At 37.9% G+C, this 18,778-nt stretch overlaps 1 protein-coding gene across 2 annotated transcripts in view; it reads right to left on the bottom strand.

Moving 5' to 3' along the window:
* Nucleotides 1-5,074: 5,074 nt before the first annotated feature.
* Vcan (versican) overlaps nucleotides 5,075-18,778 on the bottom strand; it is a 104,232-nt gene continuing 90,528 nt past the window's right edge. For both annotated transcript variants that reach the window (XM_052159789.1, XM_052159787.1), the window contains 3 exons: nucleotides 11,852-11,996; nucleotides 7,285-7,467; nucleotides 5,075-7,139 (listed from right to left, as the gene is read on the bottom strand). In XM_052159789.1, coding sequence (XP_052015749.1) covers nucleotides 7,012-7,139; nucleotides 7,285-7,467; nucleotides 11,852-11,996 — 456 coding nt within the window. In that variant the 3' untranslated portion in view covers nucleotides 5,075-7,011. The remainder of the gene's footprint in view (nucleotides 7,140-7,284; nucleotides 7,468-11,851; nucleotides 11,997-18,778) is intronic.

The following is an 18,778-nucleotide window of genomic DNA, read 5'->3' as shown; positions in this document are numbered from 1 at the left end:
GAAATCTTGAGATTAAATCCTACCAAAATAATTTTCTACCTAGCTACCACTCACCTGGATGTGTGAATGTCCTTCTTCCAAATAGTTAAAGTTATGTCTTCTTTGCTTTTTTTTCTATTTTTAAATGCATCCCACTTTTTGCATTTACAAGTTTATCTCAGATCTCAGAAATAATCACTTTCATCACATTAGTTTACTCAATTTTCTGTGCACTGAAAAATCTTTGTTTTTCTTGGGAAGCCACATGCTCATTCAAAGACTGGAAAGTATTATCACTGTGTGGTGGATACTACAAATATAGTCCACAGAAAACCTGAAAATCCTAAAACCACTGTACAGTTCAGTGGTCTCCAAAGCAGGCCTGGCAAGCCTAGAAGTACCCTACAGTGCCACAAGGGCATACAGGGCCAAGCAATTTCCCAGGTTTCAGATTCACAAATAAGCCCAGGGCCGTGTGCATGTTAGGCTCTTTGCCACTCAACTATAGCCTGTTTGCAAAATGAGTGATTTCAAGGACAGTGTGGTGAATCTTTTTCAAATCAGATGCTCATGACATAAAAGAACAGAAGGGCCTTACTGCACCATCAGCGGAGAAACAATCAAAAGTAGATGATGAGTGTTTCCTATAGCAAATGGAGCTTCACAAACCCGGTAGTCCTGTCTCCTAAGACAAGTGCCCCCATGTGTTTACTGGTCTCAACATGTTTCCCTAGTATTTAAGCCTATTAAACAGAGCAGGAGAACAATGTCCTAAGCATTCTATGCTCTAGTTTTAAAGATTACTTGCTTATAGAAAACAGACTCTGTAAAAACAACTCCAGTTGTCTCGGTCACCTTTTTCCTATTGGTAAATAGTAAAATTTTGCATAACTAACATAACTAACTTTTAAATATTATAATGGCATTACATTGTTCTGATCAAATACAGATCAGTAAATTACAGTGATGACTCACTTGGTTAAACTGTAAACTTTTATAATGCCCTCATCATAAAAAATTCATCTTCAGATGTCAAGGACATGTTTTAATGCATATATGCTTCATAACTTAAATCAATGGAAAGGTCTCAGATATATGTCTGCTTATTATAAGATGAACTACAAGGTGGGGTGAAAATAAAGAATAAATCTACAGTCAGGAAAAGAAAATGATAACATATCTTACTTCTAAAAACAAAATTTTTCTTCACATTTTAAAAATATTGAGAGTGGAGTTGGAGAGACAGCTCAGCCATTTAGATAACTTGCTGTTGTTACTGAGAACCTGGGTTTGGTTCCTATCACCCCCATGGTGGCTCACAATTGTTTGGAACTCAAGTCCAGAAGTTCTAATCTATGACAGGGCTTTCCCTGTCCTATCACACTAAAATATTAGGGTAGCAGGAGGCCTGTGATTGGACAGGGAGAGGCAGAGCTAAGAGTTGCAGAGACAGAGAGCGTCTCAGGGAGAGGGAAGGCCAAGATGGAGGAGGATGGACAGGAGAAAGAACTTGAACCAGCGTGACTTTAGATAACCACAGATAGTTATGATATTGTATGCTTAAAATAATTTGGATAACGCTATTATCGTCAGTTGGTTCCGAAACTATTGTATTGGCATCTTGTAAATTGAGAATTTATTGATACATAAATCTGATTGGTTAATTATAATCTTCAAGAGTTTTGTTTCTGCTGGGTTGATTGATGGTGTGGCAGTTGACAGGGTGGATCGCCGTTGTGTGGAGTTGGCATGGCAGTGATTCGCCAAGGAACTCAGGAGTTCCAGCCCAGAGAGACCCCTGAGTTGAGATCACGTATCTGGAGTCATGTGGTCTGCCGGTTGCCAGTGGTAGTGTGGGAAGTCTGCCAGTCCATTTTTTAATATTGCCCGCAACACTTACCCCTTCTTCTAACCTCCACAGGCTCCTAAACACACATACACAGAGAGAGAGAGAAGGAGAGGGAGAGGGAGGGGAAGAGGGAGGAGAGAGGGAGAGGGAAAGGGAGAAAGAGGCGCATGGTCATATACATTAAATGAACAAACAAATGTTAAAGTATTAAAGGGTGATATTACATATATATATTACATTGCCATGATTCTGGATTCTACTAAATAAACTGTTGTGTGGTTTATATATGTTTGGCCCAGGGAGTGGCACTATTAGGAAGTGTGGCCTCTTTGGAGCAGGTATGGTCTTACTGGAGGACGTGTTACTGTGGGGATGGGCTTTGAAACCCTCCTCCTAGCTACATGGGAGCCAGTCTGCTCCTGGCTGCCTTCTGATTAAGATGTAGGATTCTTGGCTCCAACTCCAGCAACATGTCTGCCTGGGCACTGCCATGTTTTCCGCCTTGATGATAACGGACTGAACCTCTGAACCTGTAATGTTGTCCTCTACATGAGTTGCCTTGGTCATGGTCTTCACAGGAATGGAAACCCTTTACTAAGACAGGCATCATAAGAGTCATGCATGGACTTGGAGAGGCTGTGTATGCAAAGGGCCTGCTGAGCCAACATGACAATGGACATTCAGCTCACCACACCCACATGAAAGCCAAGCATGGTACCACACACCTTTACCCACACTGTTTGGCATGGCGGGGTTTGCAAAGACACATGGATCGCTGGAGCTCTTTGGCCTGACAATCTACCAAACTGATAAGCACAGGTTCAGTGAAAGACCCTGGATCAAATATGGCAGAAAGCAATTGAGGAAGATACTTGATGTCAACCTCTGGCCTTCACAACCACATGTGCACATGACTACATAAACATAACACACACACACACACACACACACACTTTATATGTGGAATGATGTAAAATGTTCATTTCAGAATTGTAATACTTAAACTATGACAAAACACTTTACCTTTTCTTTTATTTTGACAAAACACTTGAGACTAGAAATCTGTCAGTGCCTAGCTTGTAAACTTTATTTTAGAATGTGCACTATCAAAAATCATTTAATGGTTACTTCCCATAGCAGTGTACTTTTGATCTTCACCGAGGATCATTTAAGGAACTCACACAAGCTCTGAATTAAATTCCAATTAAAGCCCAGACTTGGCTTGTTCTGTAAACACTCAACAGAGTCTTTCCTGTTCTGTTCTGGCATTTGTTCTTCTTGTTGGTCTGCTATGCAAACACACAAAAGGAGAACTAATGGAAAAAGGTTACACAATCTCAAACGGTCCTTTGCAAACTTTTTGTTTAAGCTTGTTTTTAGAAAAGAATAACTTTAGCGAATTACCGTGGTTTGTTTAGCAAATATGGCTTGCAGCAGAGAGGTAATAGTCGCTTCATTGCTAACACCACACTATGAGCCCATTGCTTCAAAAACAATTTCTCTGCCCTTCTACTGTCGGATAGCGTTTAAAAAAAACCATACTGAAAATAGTCATTACCACATCTTCTACTATTTGATAACACCGTTTGCCTTTCTCTGGAACATTTTTCTTTCATAGACTTTTCTCCTGGGAAATGCTTCTGCACAGCACATGCACTAAATCAACTCTGAATCTGTTGTAATCCATTTTCTTTTGATAGGTTCACTTCAAAACAACTGAGCAAGTTAGATGGCTTAGAAGGTAAGCATGCCTGCCACCAAGCTTAGTGACCAAAGTTTTGTCACCAGGTCCCACATACTAGGAGAGAACCAACTCCCACAAGTCATCCTGTGACTTCCAAGTCACACACGTGCCCCACAAAAACACAAACAAAATGAACTAAAGTTCAAGTGAAAACGAACTTGCTAAACTTATTCTACACATTTTATAATTTCCTGGTAGATACTGGTGCATCTCTGACTTTCTGTGCTTTGTGTAAATTCAATTACAAGGATACAGCCTTTCTTCTGCAGCTTCTGAAGCTTCCATTTCTGATGCCCTAGAATTGCACCTCCCTGTGAAATTCTGTAATCCTATGGTCAGGATGGCACCCAGTCTTCAAAACATGTAGAGAGCCACCTAATGTTGACTTAGAATAGTGCAAATCTCACATTTTCTCAGCATCACACATTCAGAGATTAGTGCCTAGTTTAACCAATAAGCTGCTATAAACACACAAAAGAATAACTTCCACTTAAAGCTGTGTGAGAGAAATGGCAGATGGTAGAGTAAGGCATCACACTCAGAAAGAAAAACAGTCTTGCTTCTCTTCTTTTTGATTGTTTTATTTATATTATTTTCAGACAGGGCCTCACTCTGTAAAAAAGCTGGCCTCCAACTCCTGGCAACTCTCCTGTCTAGGATTCCTGAGCCCTGAGATTGGCATCATGCCTGGTTTGAGAATCTCTTCTGTACTATGAGAGTCAAAATTTTTGTTAGTTTTTATATTTCAGGAGAGAGAGAGACCTTAAAATAATTCGACTCACTTTTGCTGTATGATATTTTCTAGAAATCCATATTATCCTTATCCATATTATCAAAAGGGTATTTTTAATAAAATGAGCCCATGGGCTCTATTCAGTATTAAAAACTTTTTATTTGGGCACATATGTGAAACATATTTTCTACTGAATCTTTAGAAACTACTACCATACCTGGAATACAGCAAGTACTTAGCAAGGATTGGATGAACAAGAACTTTTGGAATCATTATGGATAGCTGAGTACATGACAACTTACTGGTTTGACATCATCTGATAATTAGATATCATCATTTAGCCCCTAAATAAGCTTCTAGATAGATAGCAACCAGGAACATGACATTTTAAGTTTCTTCTGACTGTATCACACAAGTTCTGTAGATTATCTGTTTTCTTCATGCACCATGTAATTATAGAAAAAGAACTTCATCTCTCAATGGCCATCTCTCCTTCCATAAGTAACAGTGGTCATCATCCATCATCGGCTTCTTGGGAGATGATCCTCTGTGAGCACTTGGCTGCTCCACAGGGAAGCAGTCTCCAATAGAAGCCATCACTGTCTTATCACAACTCTTCCATATGGGAGATTCATGCACAGTGGGGAGATAAACACACGGCTAGACTGAGTGCGTGGAGTCATTGCTTCACTAACCATAAAATTAATTCATCCAGGCAAAGAGCTTGTTATGAAACCAGAACATAAAATATTTGTGTATGTTAGGGCTTAAAGGTGGAAATAAACAGACAAGTCACAATGTAGTAAAAGAAGAATTTTTAGGTTTCTTTGGTGAAACAAAAGCAGATATAAAAAGTTACAAAGATTTTAGATTTTCATTCACAAAAAAAGTCATTCACATTTTACACTATACATGTTATAATATAAATACAGGGAAGTATTATGTGCATTGTAATGAAAAGAGCCCTAGTAAGTCAACACAGTGATTTTCTGTGCTCTAGAACACATAGGATGGATTACATTGACTGCCGAGACCTAGGACCTTGCCTAAGACACTAAGACACGCTAGTGAGCACGGTCATTCCCTCTAAGCCAAAGGAGGCTTCATGAGAAACAATCAACATAGGACCAACCCCAGTCTGCTCTTCCTCTACTCTTCTTTGCTGAGTATTTACTTTGATCTGATGTATAAAACACAAAGTCTGCCCATACGTATGGGACACCGCACGGTGCTTCAATGCTTGCTTAGTTGTGTCATTTCAAAGTTTGCTTCTGTTCACATTTTATTTGTAATTTTTCTGTAAGTTGTTATCAATGAAGGGAACCGGTGAGCCTTAAATGCCTTCTTTCTGTGAGCAGTTTTAACTTTGAGCCTTAAAAGACCTAGATAAGGATTCAGACGTCATCTTCAGCAACCACTATTCAAATGCAAGGGGTAAATGGGTGAGGTGAAAACTTCAATACATACATGCTATCTAACGATTAGCAATGGCCACACTGTTCTACACATCTATGCTTGCTTGGAATGGGCAAATACCACTTAAGGATAGCTAAACACATTTCCATTCTCTGTAATAAGCACTTGGGAGGGAGTACCTATATTATAAGGTTTCAAACTATGAAGAAAATATAAAAGCTAACACTGAAAACTTACTAGCATACTACATCGATTTCAGGTCTTGGGGAAAATAACATCCAATAAATTAAATCCGTATGGCTTACTTCATTTATTTACGTGTGCTTTGCAGCTGCAGCATTCATACATGAACATTCAAAACTTTTATAAAGGATTAAAATGGTTATATGTACAAAATGGTTTTTTTGTTGTTGTTCTAAGAAACACCCTCTCCCCCACCCTCCACAACCCTTGGTCTCTATCCATTCCAAATACCTTGATCTGTTACCTTACCAGCGTTAGTGTTAAGAAAGCCATTGTAAAGGAAACCCGGTTGAGTTAATATTTAGCAATTTGACCCCTAAAAAAAAGTGTTCCAGGTCATAGAAAAGTCCTCCATTCAGGCGCTTCGTGTAAGTGAAGAAAAAGGAACGTGGCAAAGCAGAGTTACACCCTGGAGCTCCGAGAGTTTCATCAGCCGGGAATCAGCCAGGCATCAGCGTGGCTCCCGTGGCCGACACTCGTGCAGAGACCTGCAAGATGCTGTTTGCTGGTTGTCCAGAAAAGCCGTCCTCAAACTTGCTGACAGTAAAAGGGTAGACAAAACCATTTCCAGCCTAAGCAAACTATCGCATAGCAGCCAAACCAATGATTAGAGATCTTGAAAGCGTCATAGTCATCATTAAATATGCCTGAACCGAGTGTGATGTTTTATTTTATATACAGGATTAAAATCAACATTAAATCATCTTATTTACACGGCCATCGGTGCTGAAATTGCAATTTTTAAATAGTACAGTAGGCTGGTGTACAGGAAACACTCTGCACTGGAGGCAGAGAGAGAGAAAACTAAAGAAATTAGATAGGCTGAAAATGGTTCTCTTCTTCGCTCATTTTCTTTCATTTTATTCACTTTTTCAAAATTCCATGTTTCACTGAAAATATTTTAAGAGTACAGCCACCCCAAATGACCAGACGGCAGTCCCCAAATCCAAACCAACTGCTAATTCTTCTTGAGGTGATAGGAAAGGCACGGAAAGGCAGGGCTTTGGCTGAAATGGTGAAGGAAGTATATGTTCGCCATGTTAAGAATCAACGCCTCGTTTCCTGCCACCTCCGGCTCCAGCGATGCTCATGTTTTGATGTGTTTATAGAATTGTCCTTTGCTGATGAGGAATTTTTTAAGTATTTCTTAGAATAAGTCCTTTGGTATGCAGATGCTACATGGAAGAAAACAAAGAAAGAAAGAAAACACAACAGTATTACTTGCTCCATACCCTAAACTACTGATACCACACCGGTAAAATGTAGGTGTCTAGTATCTGCTAAAGCATGGCTGTCCATTCTTTCTAAAGGACCACTTACGGTTCATGCAGGTTATTTTAGGCATTGCCCATCTCCCATTTCCTAGGCACCGGATAGTTGGAAGGTGACGCTGAATGAAACCATCTTTGCAGTGATATCTAATCAAAGAGTTGATTTCATAACGTGGTTTCATCTTTCCAAAGGTCTTGGCATTTTCTACAACAGGGGGTTGGCCGCAAGCAACTAAGAAAAAGCAAATTGTGTTATTTCCCAGAAATCTAAGCATTTCAATTAGTGTAAGCATCAGAATTAATCTAGCTCTATTTCTTTACTTTAACACCTCAGCGCCTCAATCATATACCTTTGTAAAAGGCATTTATAGAGAATTTTAAAATGGAAATAATTTTAAATATTTAGATTGAGGTTCTGGATGTAGATTTTTATCTCAGACCATGTCATTTTGAGTTCTATTTTTATTAAAAAGAAATGTTATTAAATGTTATTAAACACCTATCCATCTACAATGTCACTTTTAAAAAATATCTCTAGAATAAAAAGCACCTAACATCTTTCCCTTTTTATCTCTCATCTTTTATTAACCATCTTGTGTTGGAGCACTAATGTATTTCCAATATTGAACGATCACTATCACTTCCAAGAAAAAAAAAACACAAGAAAACAAAGCAAAACCAGTATAATCTTTAACACCATTGATTTGAAATATAGACATACACTTTAAGGTATAAATAAAGTGTTAGCTGGTCCTATATATTCTATATTAAGACAGGGAAGAGTGGACAATATTCCAGCTTCAGGCCTGTCTGTCTGTCTGTATGTCTCTCTGTCTGTCTGTTGTTTGAGACAGCGTGTCATGTAGCCCAGGCTGGTTTTAAATTCACTATGTAGTAAAGGAGGACAATGAACCCCTGATCATTCTTCTTCTACTCCTCACACATCTTTATCACAACCTCATACTACTCTGCCTGGTCCGTGTAGTGATGGAAACTGACTGACCTAGCCTTCCTACACACCAGAAATGGGGAGGTAACTATGGAGTTTATACTTCATAATCTTAATATATTAAAATAATTTTTTAATGATTACATTTGTTTAATCTATATGAGATTTGTTTAGCCTATATTGGGTTTGTTTAATCTAATATTAGAAGGCCATTTATAAATACATTGTTTCTCAATTACAAATTCAGGTTTAATTATAATTTACTTCAGCTTTATCCAGCCTGCACCTACATACCACATTTATCATAATATTAAAAGCTATATTAGGATCCTGATACTGGCAAACTTCAGGTAGAAGGAGGCTATGGTGATAAGAGAAGATTAAAGTAATCAACTAGATATTAGATTATATGTGGTTCTGTATTGTACTGATAAATCAGAAGCTGAATTTATTTTTATTATTTTTAAGAAATAATTGCATGATTTCCCCCAAACTATTTGTATGTAAATATTATTTTTAAAAAGCTAAAATACCTCGGTTGACTATGGTAGTGGCAAGGCTAAGAGGCTAGGCTGGAATCAATCCAAGCACATAAGCTTGCTCTTTGAGAACATGGCAGAGCAGTAGAGGAGGCAGTCTTAAAACATGAACAATTGCATATCCATATGACAAAATAGATTTGCTTCCCTACCTCATAGAACACATGGAAAGCCAGTTCTAGGTAGCTTAAACACACAAACACAAATGGCAAAGTTATAAAACATTCAGCAAACAATACCAAATGTCTTTATGATTTAGGATTCATAAAGACCCTTTTCAAAGCACAAAAAAAGCTGAAACAACAAAGTAACATTAAAAGTATGAATTATCTTCACAAGAAAACATGAGACTAAAGAAAAGCTATGAACTAGAAGAATATATTTATAAACTATATCACTGTCAAGAGATTAGAAATGAGGATATAATAGGAACCCTACAAATCACAATAGGAGAAAGGAATCAATTACTAAAATTAAAGTTGTGAATAAAAAGTGAATTAAAGAAGATCTACAAACAACTAATAAATACATGAAAATACAGTCAACAAATACCCAAGAAAATGGAAATTAAACCAAAAAAGATAATATTTCATACCCACCAGACAGGCCCCAATTTCTCAAGTCCAATAATATCAACTGTTGGAGAAGTGACATGCCAGGGGCCTCTCACTCCTGGCTGGTGGGAGTGGGGGCTGCTACATGTCTGGGATGTAGTTTGACATTTTCTAGTAAATATGATGACATATAGATCTTAAGATTCAGCTTCATCACTCCTGAAAGTATGTCCTACAGAAACTCATGGAGGTCTACCAAGAGCAAATTTAGGACTCTTCATAGAAACATTATTTATAACAGTAAAGATATTGACTGACACCTACATATTCACTTGTAAGGGAACCTATCAATAAAACGTAGTCGCAACTAATGAACCACTTACACAGCTGCAAAACCAGAGAATGTGCAACTACATACATTCATACTGATAAATCTTAACAACTAGGCAAAAGAGCAAAAAAACAAAAAAGCAAGGTATAGATAACATATATAATATGATTCTTCTTATGTAAGCTTCAAAATATTGGAAACAAATACTCTATTGTTCTGGGATAATGCTACAGGGAAAAGCAAACAAACAAAGTCTTTATCTCAGGTAGGAATTTTGACTAGGAAACACCATCAAGATGGTCCAAAGATGTATAGACAGCAGGAAGAAAGGAATTCTTTTAAAAATGCTGCTTTTCAATGTATTAAGCATCTTACCTGTAAATAATTAGAACTACTTGAGCCTGTAGGCTTATAGGTGTATGAAGTATCTAAGAGACTATTTAAAAAGCCTGTCAACACTGACATTATAAAATTCTCCTAGAGCCATGAGAGACTAATCCATTCTTTAATGAAGTCCTGTTAGCATCTTTCAAAACTCTTTCCACATTGGGAAATTTAGCACATGTTACATGAAACTTTCTTGGCTTTAAAACTGAAGTTCTCAACCATTTTTTTCTCTCTAAACTGTACCTGCTCCCAGAGACTATTGCCATGAGTAGAGTCTTCTGGTTGGCACAGTGAGGAAGGAATATGGAGGCAAGGAATATGGGCAATATTCATCCCACAGAGGGCCTGGAGGATGATAAGCATTCTTGACAAATTGGACAGTCAATCACAGTAAAGATATGTACCCTGCTAAAGTGTCAATGTTGTTGCTATGGTGAAACTGTGCTATAGGACAAACAAACTTAGAAAACAGAACAATGAAAAGCATGATGCTGTGGCCATTCAGAGGTCACAGAGGGCAAACACAACATTTGCATAAAGACAAACAGTTTATTAAAGACTTGTTATCCGGGAAAAGGGAAAACAGCAAATATTTGCTATTTTTACCAGTTCCCTGCAGATATGCTGAGGAAATGCACAGGCAGAAAGCTGCTTATGGAGATAAGGCATTGAAGATAAGTGCTAACCTGGATCAGAGATCAGCAGAGTAATCATAGACAGCAGCAGAGTTTCATCTAGACTAAGACTGTGTCCATCTTAATGTTCTCTTTCCCAATACAGTTTGTTGTGTTAAGTCTTGACTAGCATCTATCTATCTATCTATCTATCTATCTATCTATCTATCTATCTATCTATCTATCTATCTATCTATCTTTCTCTCATACACACACACACACTCTCCCTCTGTCTCTCTTTCTGTCTGTCTGTCTGTCTGTCTGTCTGTCTCTCTCTCTCTCTCTCTCTCTCTCTCTCTCTCTCTCTCTCTCTCTCTCTCACACACACACACACACACACACCCTGCACATATTTTATCATAGTTTAATTCAAAGACAAATCAAATGTATTTTACAATTTGCTTTGGTAGTTTGTATTCTTTCTTGAGGTGGGTCTTGGTTGCCCTAGGAATCAGATATCCATACTTCAAACTCAACTTTCTTGGTATTTGTTTTTTAATTTTGGGTTTGTTTGTTTGTTTGTTGTTGTTGTTTTTCTGCTTAACATTGACCAAACAATTCTCATTCTGAAACTTCCTTTACAAATGCCTTTGTTTATCAAATGTTGAAGGCACTCAGTTAAAGGCATAGGGATGACAGTTTTGTTCCATGGATTACTAGTAGAAAATAAACCTCTTAGGGGATGCTTAAAAATGTTCAAATGTGGGCAAAAACAGTGACTACTTGGGATGGAGACTGTAGTGAATAGGAGCCTGTAGCCCCCTCTAGAGCAGCTTCTCAGCTCTGCAGTCTCAGCTCACTGAAGCACCTGAACAGGAGTCAGGGGCTCCAGATCTTCCTACAAAAACAATACTAAATACTGCATGATACTTCCAACAGTTTTGCTGTCAACGTCTTTAGTATCCTCTTCACCAGGATGAAAATGTCTACAGGCCAGCAATTTCTGAAAGTTGTTATGGGCAGATTGCCTGTATAAGTGCCACCTTTTTATCTTAAAAATCGTGAAATCTGAAGTGAGGACAGTATTGAAAACAAACCTTTTCATTCTACTGGCAAAACAGTCTTAGGCAACAAAAAAGGACAAAGCAGGTCTAATTTGTAACTCCAAGGGTGCAACCTTGGCTTCCTGACTCTGTTGCCATTTGATATGAAGATTTAGAACCTAGGAGCAATTCCCCTTACCTGTTCCCTTCTTGCAGGTGTAGGTGAGGTGGTAATTGCAGGGGACATCATTCCACTGACCATTCTCATGCCAAATAATCACAACGCAGTCTTCTCCAGAAGAAAAGAAGCTATCTGGCTGGTTGGGTCTCCAGTTCTCATATTGCTGTACAAATGGAGACAGAAGATAAATAAATACTCAACAGTCTGAGCCCCAGTGGCTATCTGATTGGAATGGATTCAATTTCTTTTCAACCACAGAACTGAACTTATTTCCATGGTAAATACTTTCAAACTCTTTATGGGAAATACATGCTTCTCAAAGGCCTTGTTTACCAAATAGGTATACTTTGTCAATGAAATGTCCTTGAGAAATGTAGGTGTGATTAATATAGATTTCTAAATATGCAATAGGTCTCCAATTTAGGAAACTATATCATTATATTGCTCTTAACTGTTATAACAGCAGAAATAAAAGAGACAAAAATGTCAGTGTCTTTCTAATCAATTATGATTTTCTTTCTAGACTTATCCCTGACCTTTCCTAGTGTGGTGTCTTACCATTTGTCCAAGCAGTTAAGACTAATTTTATGTGTAGCAATAGTAAGAGCAGTACTAAGAAGCCTCCTAACCTGGTAGGAAATGCAAGCTTAGATTTACAGGTTAACTAAGTGACAGTCGCTCGAGATACACAGGTGTGTAAGTCTTTCTTGAAATTCAACTTTAAATGCATCTTTGGTTTGAAATTGAGAAAAGAATTTGTTTCAGAAATGTGCTGAGCCCTACATTGAGCTCCTTAGAGACAGCGCCTAGACAAGCAAAAGCTTGACAGGCACTGGAAGAAGAAGAAGAACTGCCTTGAAGAAGAACATCAATTAAACACGGGCAAAGGAGATCCTAAGAAGCCGAAAGGCAAAATGTCTTCATATGCATTCTTTGTGCAAACCTGCTAGGAGGAATACAAGAAGAAGCATCAAGATGCTTCTGTCAACTTCTCAGAGTTCTCCAAGTAGAACTCAAAGAGGTGGAAGACCATGTCTGCTAATGGAAACAGAAAATGTGAAGACATGGCGAAGACTGACAAGGCTAGTGAAGGAGAAATGAAAACATCTATCCACCAAACACCCCACCCACCACCACCAAAGGAGAGACCAAAAAGAAGTTCAAGGGCCCCAATATACCCAAGAGGCCTCCTTTGGCCTTCTTCTTGTTCTGTTCTGAGTACTGCCTAAAAATCAAAGACAAATATCCTAGCTTGGTGATGTCGCAAAGAAATTAGGAGAGATGTGGTAGAGCACTCCATAAGAGGACAAGCAGGCCTATGAGAAGACCACCAAGCAGAAGGAGAAATGTGAAAAGGACATTGCTGCCTACAGAACTAAAGGAAGACCCAATGTAGCAAAAAGGGAGTGGTCAAGGCTGAAAGGAGCAAGAAAAAGAATGAAGAGGAAGATGAGGAGGAAAATGAAATGGATGAGGAAGAAGAGGAAGATGATGATGATGATAAAGATGATGATGATGATGATGATGATGATGAAGTTGGTTGTAGTGCAGTTTTTTTCTTGTCTATAAAGAATTTCATACCCCTGTATACAACTCACTCCATTTAAAGAAAAATTAAAATGCAAGGCTGTGTAAGATTTGTTTTTAAACTGTCCAGTGTCCTTTTGTACAATTAACACACTACCAAATGTGGCTTTAGCTATCCCTGTACTGGTGGTATTTTGTAGAGAGACTATAGCTGTAATTCAGCCAGTAGAATTAAACTTTCGGAAAATGCTTCACAGTGCCTATCAAGAAACTTAAAAATGTGGATCTATAATTGTGTTCCTTATAATGTATCCTCAAAAAACTAATCAAAGATAGGAACGTTTATGGTAAATACTCTTTATAGGAAAGTTTAATGGAAACCATTATATAGGAATTCCATATTTTGAATAAATTTTGGTGTCACCAGAGAAGGAATATTACATAACCATGAAATATTTTATCCTTGAAGACTATTGAAAGAGATAAAAATATAAACTAAGATATAGGTTAATACCAAACTCATACATCTTTTCAGAGGCCATTTGATGTGTGTATAAGACCAAACCAAAATCCAGTAAAACCTTATCAAGTTTTTATAAGTGCCCTGACACTGAGATTTCCATGTTTTTTTCTTATTTTCTAAATTCTAAGAGTATGAACAGCTATGTTTCTAATCAGTGAAAGTAAATATTATGAAATTATCTCTACATTTATCAAAAAGTATTCACAGCTTCTAGCCAAGCTGGTGGAAACGAACCTCAGCAGATGCCACTGCAGAGTCCCGAAGTCTCTCAACAGCTTTGTGCTTTTAGCTGATATTCCCTACTGCTCGGAATGGCAGTGGTGCTGTTCTCACACTGAAATTCATTAGACTTCTATGCCAGGGAAATGCTTTGTGGGGCTTAAACTGAAAAAAGATGTAATTGTCTTTGCTGAGAATTACATCTGGCACCTAGAAGATGAAATTCAGAACGCGTGTTTTTGTTGTCTGTCAGCTGTGGCTTAATTGTGCAGGACCAGGTTTTGGTTGTGTGGCTTCTGTCCCTTCCCCCACAACATTTAGCTGGACTTCTCAGACCATCCTATTCAAGCTGAGACATTCCTGGCTGGCAGCCTCCACCCTTCCCCTGGTGTTATCTCCAGCCCTTGTTCGGTTGGGAACAATACAGCCGCTTTCACCTTAACAACAAAGGCTGCCTCAGGGCAGTCTCACCTGGAGACCAGCAGAAACCTTCGTGACTTGAAGCAAGCGACCTGCTGAGAAGAAGATCCAAGGAATTCGAGGCCATTGGGGGGGGGGGGCAGGGTTGTTTTCTAAAAACTATATATATTGGCTAAATAATAGTAAAGGCAGTCTGTCGTCTTGACTCAATTCTCTTTCGTCCCCTTCCCGTTTATCCCCAGAATTCTCTTCCAGGTCTCCAGTTCATATGTGGCTGCAGGCGGCTACAGCTTCTACAAGAATGTCTAATATGTACACTATCACCCACTCATAACTCGGCGGTGCCGTTCACCTTGGTTAGGGCTATTTGAATTTGTTTATGTTGTTGCTAAATTGACTCAGGTTTGCTGTTTCATCCTTAACTTATTTTGGCTTATTTAACTTTTATGGCAAGTGAGCAAAAATAAATAACTAAATAAAGCTTGACTGTATATTCAATAATGTATGTTTTCACTAACATTAAATATTAGGAGCTATCCCTCCTGACAAAATAGGTCCATTATAAATATGTAAGCTCTCACCTTCCCTATTTCTAGCAACAAAATAAGGATTGTTTAAATAAACAGAGAAAAACACAGCACCTCCCATGTGAAATGTAATTTTTTTTTTCACTTGGGGTTATGATCAAACATCTTGGCTGTTGTTTTTGCCTGCTTTGCTTTGTTTTATTCTGTTCTCTTCTGTTTTGTTTTTTATGTGTGTGTTTGGTTTTTGCTTTTAAAATAAGTTCTTACCACATAGATCAGGCAAGCTTCAAACTTGCCTTGTAAACTTGGGTGATCTACTAACTCGAGCCAACCAACTCCTAGGGTTGGATTGGCAAACCAGGAGTTATTCTAAGAAGCCAGCATAGGTTAAGAAAATTGCCTTCAAACCCTTTACCCAGAATAGGTGCTGGCCATGTGTTTACAGAGTCATGCCTCAGAGACTGCTTTCTCACTGCCCTGAACTCCTGTTGCCTTGAGAGAAAAATGTTCAAATTATTTTGTTATTTCATTCTCATCTGATGGCAAAGAAAAACTATGACATAAAACTCAAATGGTTGATGTAAAGGAATGTCAACTCAGATGTAAATGTTTCTTCTGTTTTATTAAAAGATAATTTGACCCAGTATGAAACTGCTTAATGCTTTATATCATATGACAAAATTACTCTGGAGTTCCAATGAAATAACTAGCTAGTTCTCTCTGTACCTGCAAAACAAGTTCTCAAATGACAAACATTTCAATTAAATTAAATTCAGTTACTTTTCAGTTTACTCCCCCCAACTGAATTCAAATATATCACCTGCCAAAGTAATAAAATGGTTGAAAAAAACCTGGCTGAACTCCAACAGCTAATAAGTATGGGTCTGTTACACAAAACTTGTCTCTGCATACAGGAAAGCAGTTTCAAATCAACCCAAATGTTTCTGGGAAAAAATTCAGAGCAGACTAAAGTTATTCATTTAAGTCTATACCACATTATAAGTGCTTACTTTTCTTGTCAAAATTGCCCTGCTGGTTCTCTGCAGCCCACATGACATCCCAGGCTGGCGGCATCCTAACCCCTCAGGGAAGGACCTTCTGTTTCAAAGCAACTGAATGGGTTTCTCTCTGAATGGGTGCAGAATTAGTTTTCTTCCCTGTGTCTGGAATTCCCCCTCTTGTCTCAGTCAGCATGGAAGGTGGGGAGGTTGGATGGGAGGCAGAGTCAGCTTTGGACAATTTTCAATAATGGGTTACAAGGAGAATCTTGTAGTACATAATCACATATGGAGTCTAGAAAGTCAAATACCCATTCATACATAGTAAGTGATATTTTACTTTCTAAAATATGTAACACACAGTCAAAGATACCAAAATCTCAGCAATTAATCAACATCCCAAGCATGAATAATCCAACCAAAACAATGTAATTTACCTAATTCACCGTTCCATGCACAGAAAAGAATAACTGCCTCTCTATAAAGGCCTATTAAAACCCTTTTCTAGTTCTATGTAAGACTTAGAAATAAACAAGAAATTTCTTCTCTTCCTTAAAAGGGGGCAGGGGAGTAGGTACTGCTTTCATTAGAAGAAAGAAAACAAGGTTATCAGGCATTAGCTGCTGCTGCAGTGATTGGCACAAATAAAGACCAATTAAACTCCGAGGAAATACATGAACGTCTGGGTAGCAAGGAGGTTCACAGACAGGTGTAAGAGAGGCTCATAAGCATAAACTGGTTCACTTTCCCCCAATGCACCATTCCAAAATATTTGAACTTTTGATTTTGTTTTGTGTTGTTGTTTTTTGTTTAGTTTTTGGATTTTCATTGTTTTGTTTGCATGTATGGGTTTTTTTTTTTTTTGGTCTTTGTTTTTGTTTGGGGGTTTGTTTTGTGAGGTTGTGTGTGTGAGTATACTAGGATTTCTGAAATAAATCTAAAGAAGCAGAAGGTGGAGTGTCAGAGGGGAGTTGGGGAGCACAGATATGATCTACAAATACTATCTCCATGCATGAATTTATCAAGAAATGTATAATAATATTTCAAGTGAATTGAGGAAAGGAGTGGGCATGAACGTGATCAAACCACGCTGTTTAAAATTCTCAAAGCATTAATAAAATATTTATGTTTAAAGTGGCAGTCGTAGTCTAATATTTTATCTTAAAAAGAGGTACATTTCAATTGGAATATCAGAACTCTTAGGACACAAGTTGAACGAATTCATAGAATTATTTTAAATGTTCAGAATGGGGCTAGAAGGCTGGGCTCATGTTTAAGAGTACCTGTTGCTCTTACAGATGATCCGGGTTTGGTTCCCAGCACTCACATGGTGAACAAGGTCAGACACCATCTTCTGTCATCTGATTCTGAACTCTGTAGGGACTAGGTATGCATGTGATACACATACACACATGCAGACAAACACTAATACACATACACAGTAAACCTAAAAGAAAACTTTTCAAAATACCTGCTTTAAATCTTGCATTGTTATAGTAAACTGGGACCTTTTAAATTAGAATTTTAGCAGTGACTAGCCTTTCTGTACTATCTTTTCACTTAACTTTATTTAACTTGGTAAAATAAGCATAGTAAAAATCACTGAGCACTGATTTTCCTAATGACTCACTCTTAAGAGACATTGGGTACTTTTTATTTTACTAACTACCAGTTAATAGAATGAAAAATTAAACCAAATGGTCATAGACATTAAATCATATTAAGATTCATCTGCATGTGAGCTTTGAGATGTACCTTTCTTTCAAATATACACACAAACTAATATTCATGCACACAAGCATGCACTTGAGCCTAGTCATACAATCCTAGTAATTATCGCCACCCAGATGATATATGGAAGAAACTGAGGATGTCTTTAGCTGCTCAGACTTGTGTAGCAGATTAATTCTATTAATCTATTAGAGATGGTAAATCTATTAGAGATGAACCACAATGGTAAATCTATGAGAGATGAACCACAATGTACAGAAGAACAGACATATGTATTCCCAGCAAGATGGGACATCTGAGCTGTCTATTATGCAGACATCCATGAAAGGCAATTGAACACTTTGTAAATATTGGCCTCCCTTCCTGGACAGTTCACGGTGTACTTCTGGCTATCTCAGATATCTCTGACACTGTAAATCTTGAATCTGTGACTGTCAGGACTCTTTTATATCTGTCTCTATATTCAACTAGATATTTAGCTATAATTCTGTAGCTTAGATGCCATCATGTTTTATATGTTAAAATTCACTGTACTTTGGATTCCCTGGAGTAGCTAATTAGATACTATGTTTTAGAACTATTTTGCTGTTGCTAAAACATTTAAATATCATACATACCCTTTTACCCTATTGGTAAAAGTAACCCTGACACCTTTCCAGGGATAATTTTGGAGGAAACTGATTAAATTTTCAATTGCAATTTGGATTTATACTCCATGAAAACTTCAATCACAACATTTCATCTTCCATTCTGCTCCAACACAGGTCATTTAATTTACTGAAGAAAAAAGTTTTATACGAAACCGCAGAAGTCCTCTCAGTTCAATTGCTAAGAAAAGAAGCCAAGGGTGTGACCGGTTGGCTTCTATTACTGTGTGTGCACTGAAGGCTCAAGAAAGAGCAGTGCTAATTTTAACCTGATCTGCCAGGGTTTTATCAAGCTTAAGGTATCTGTTAGCTTCCTGCTGTGCTTTCAAATTATCTCGTTTTGCACTTAACTA

This window comes from Apodemus sylvaticus, chromosome 16 (assembly GCF_947179515.1).
Source record: "Apodemus sylvaticus chromosome 16, mApoSyl1.1, whole genome shotgun sequence".
Taxonomy (NCBI): Eukaryota; Metazoa; Chordata; class Mammalia; order Rodentia; family Muridae; genus Apodemus; species Apodemus sylvaticus.
The sequence above is the reverse complement of the archived record's forward strand: the minus strand, read 5'-3'. Positions and strand labels throughout refer to the sequence as shown.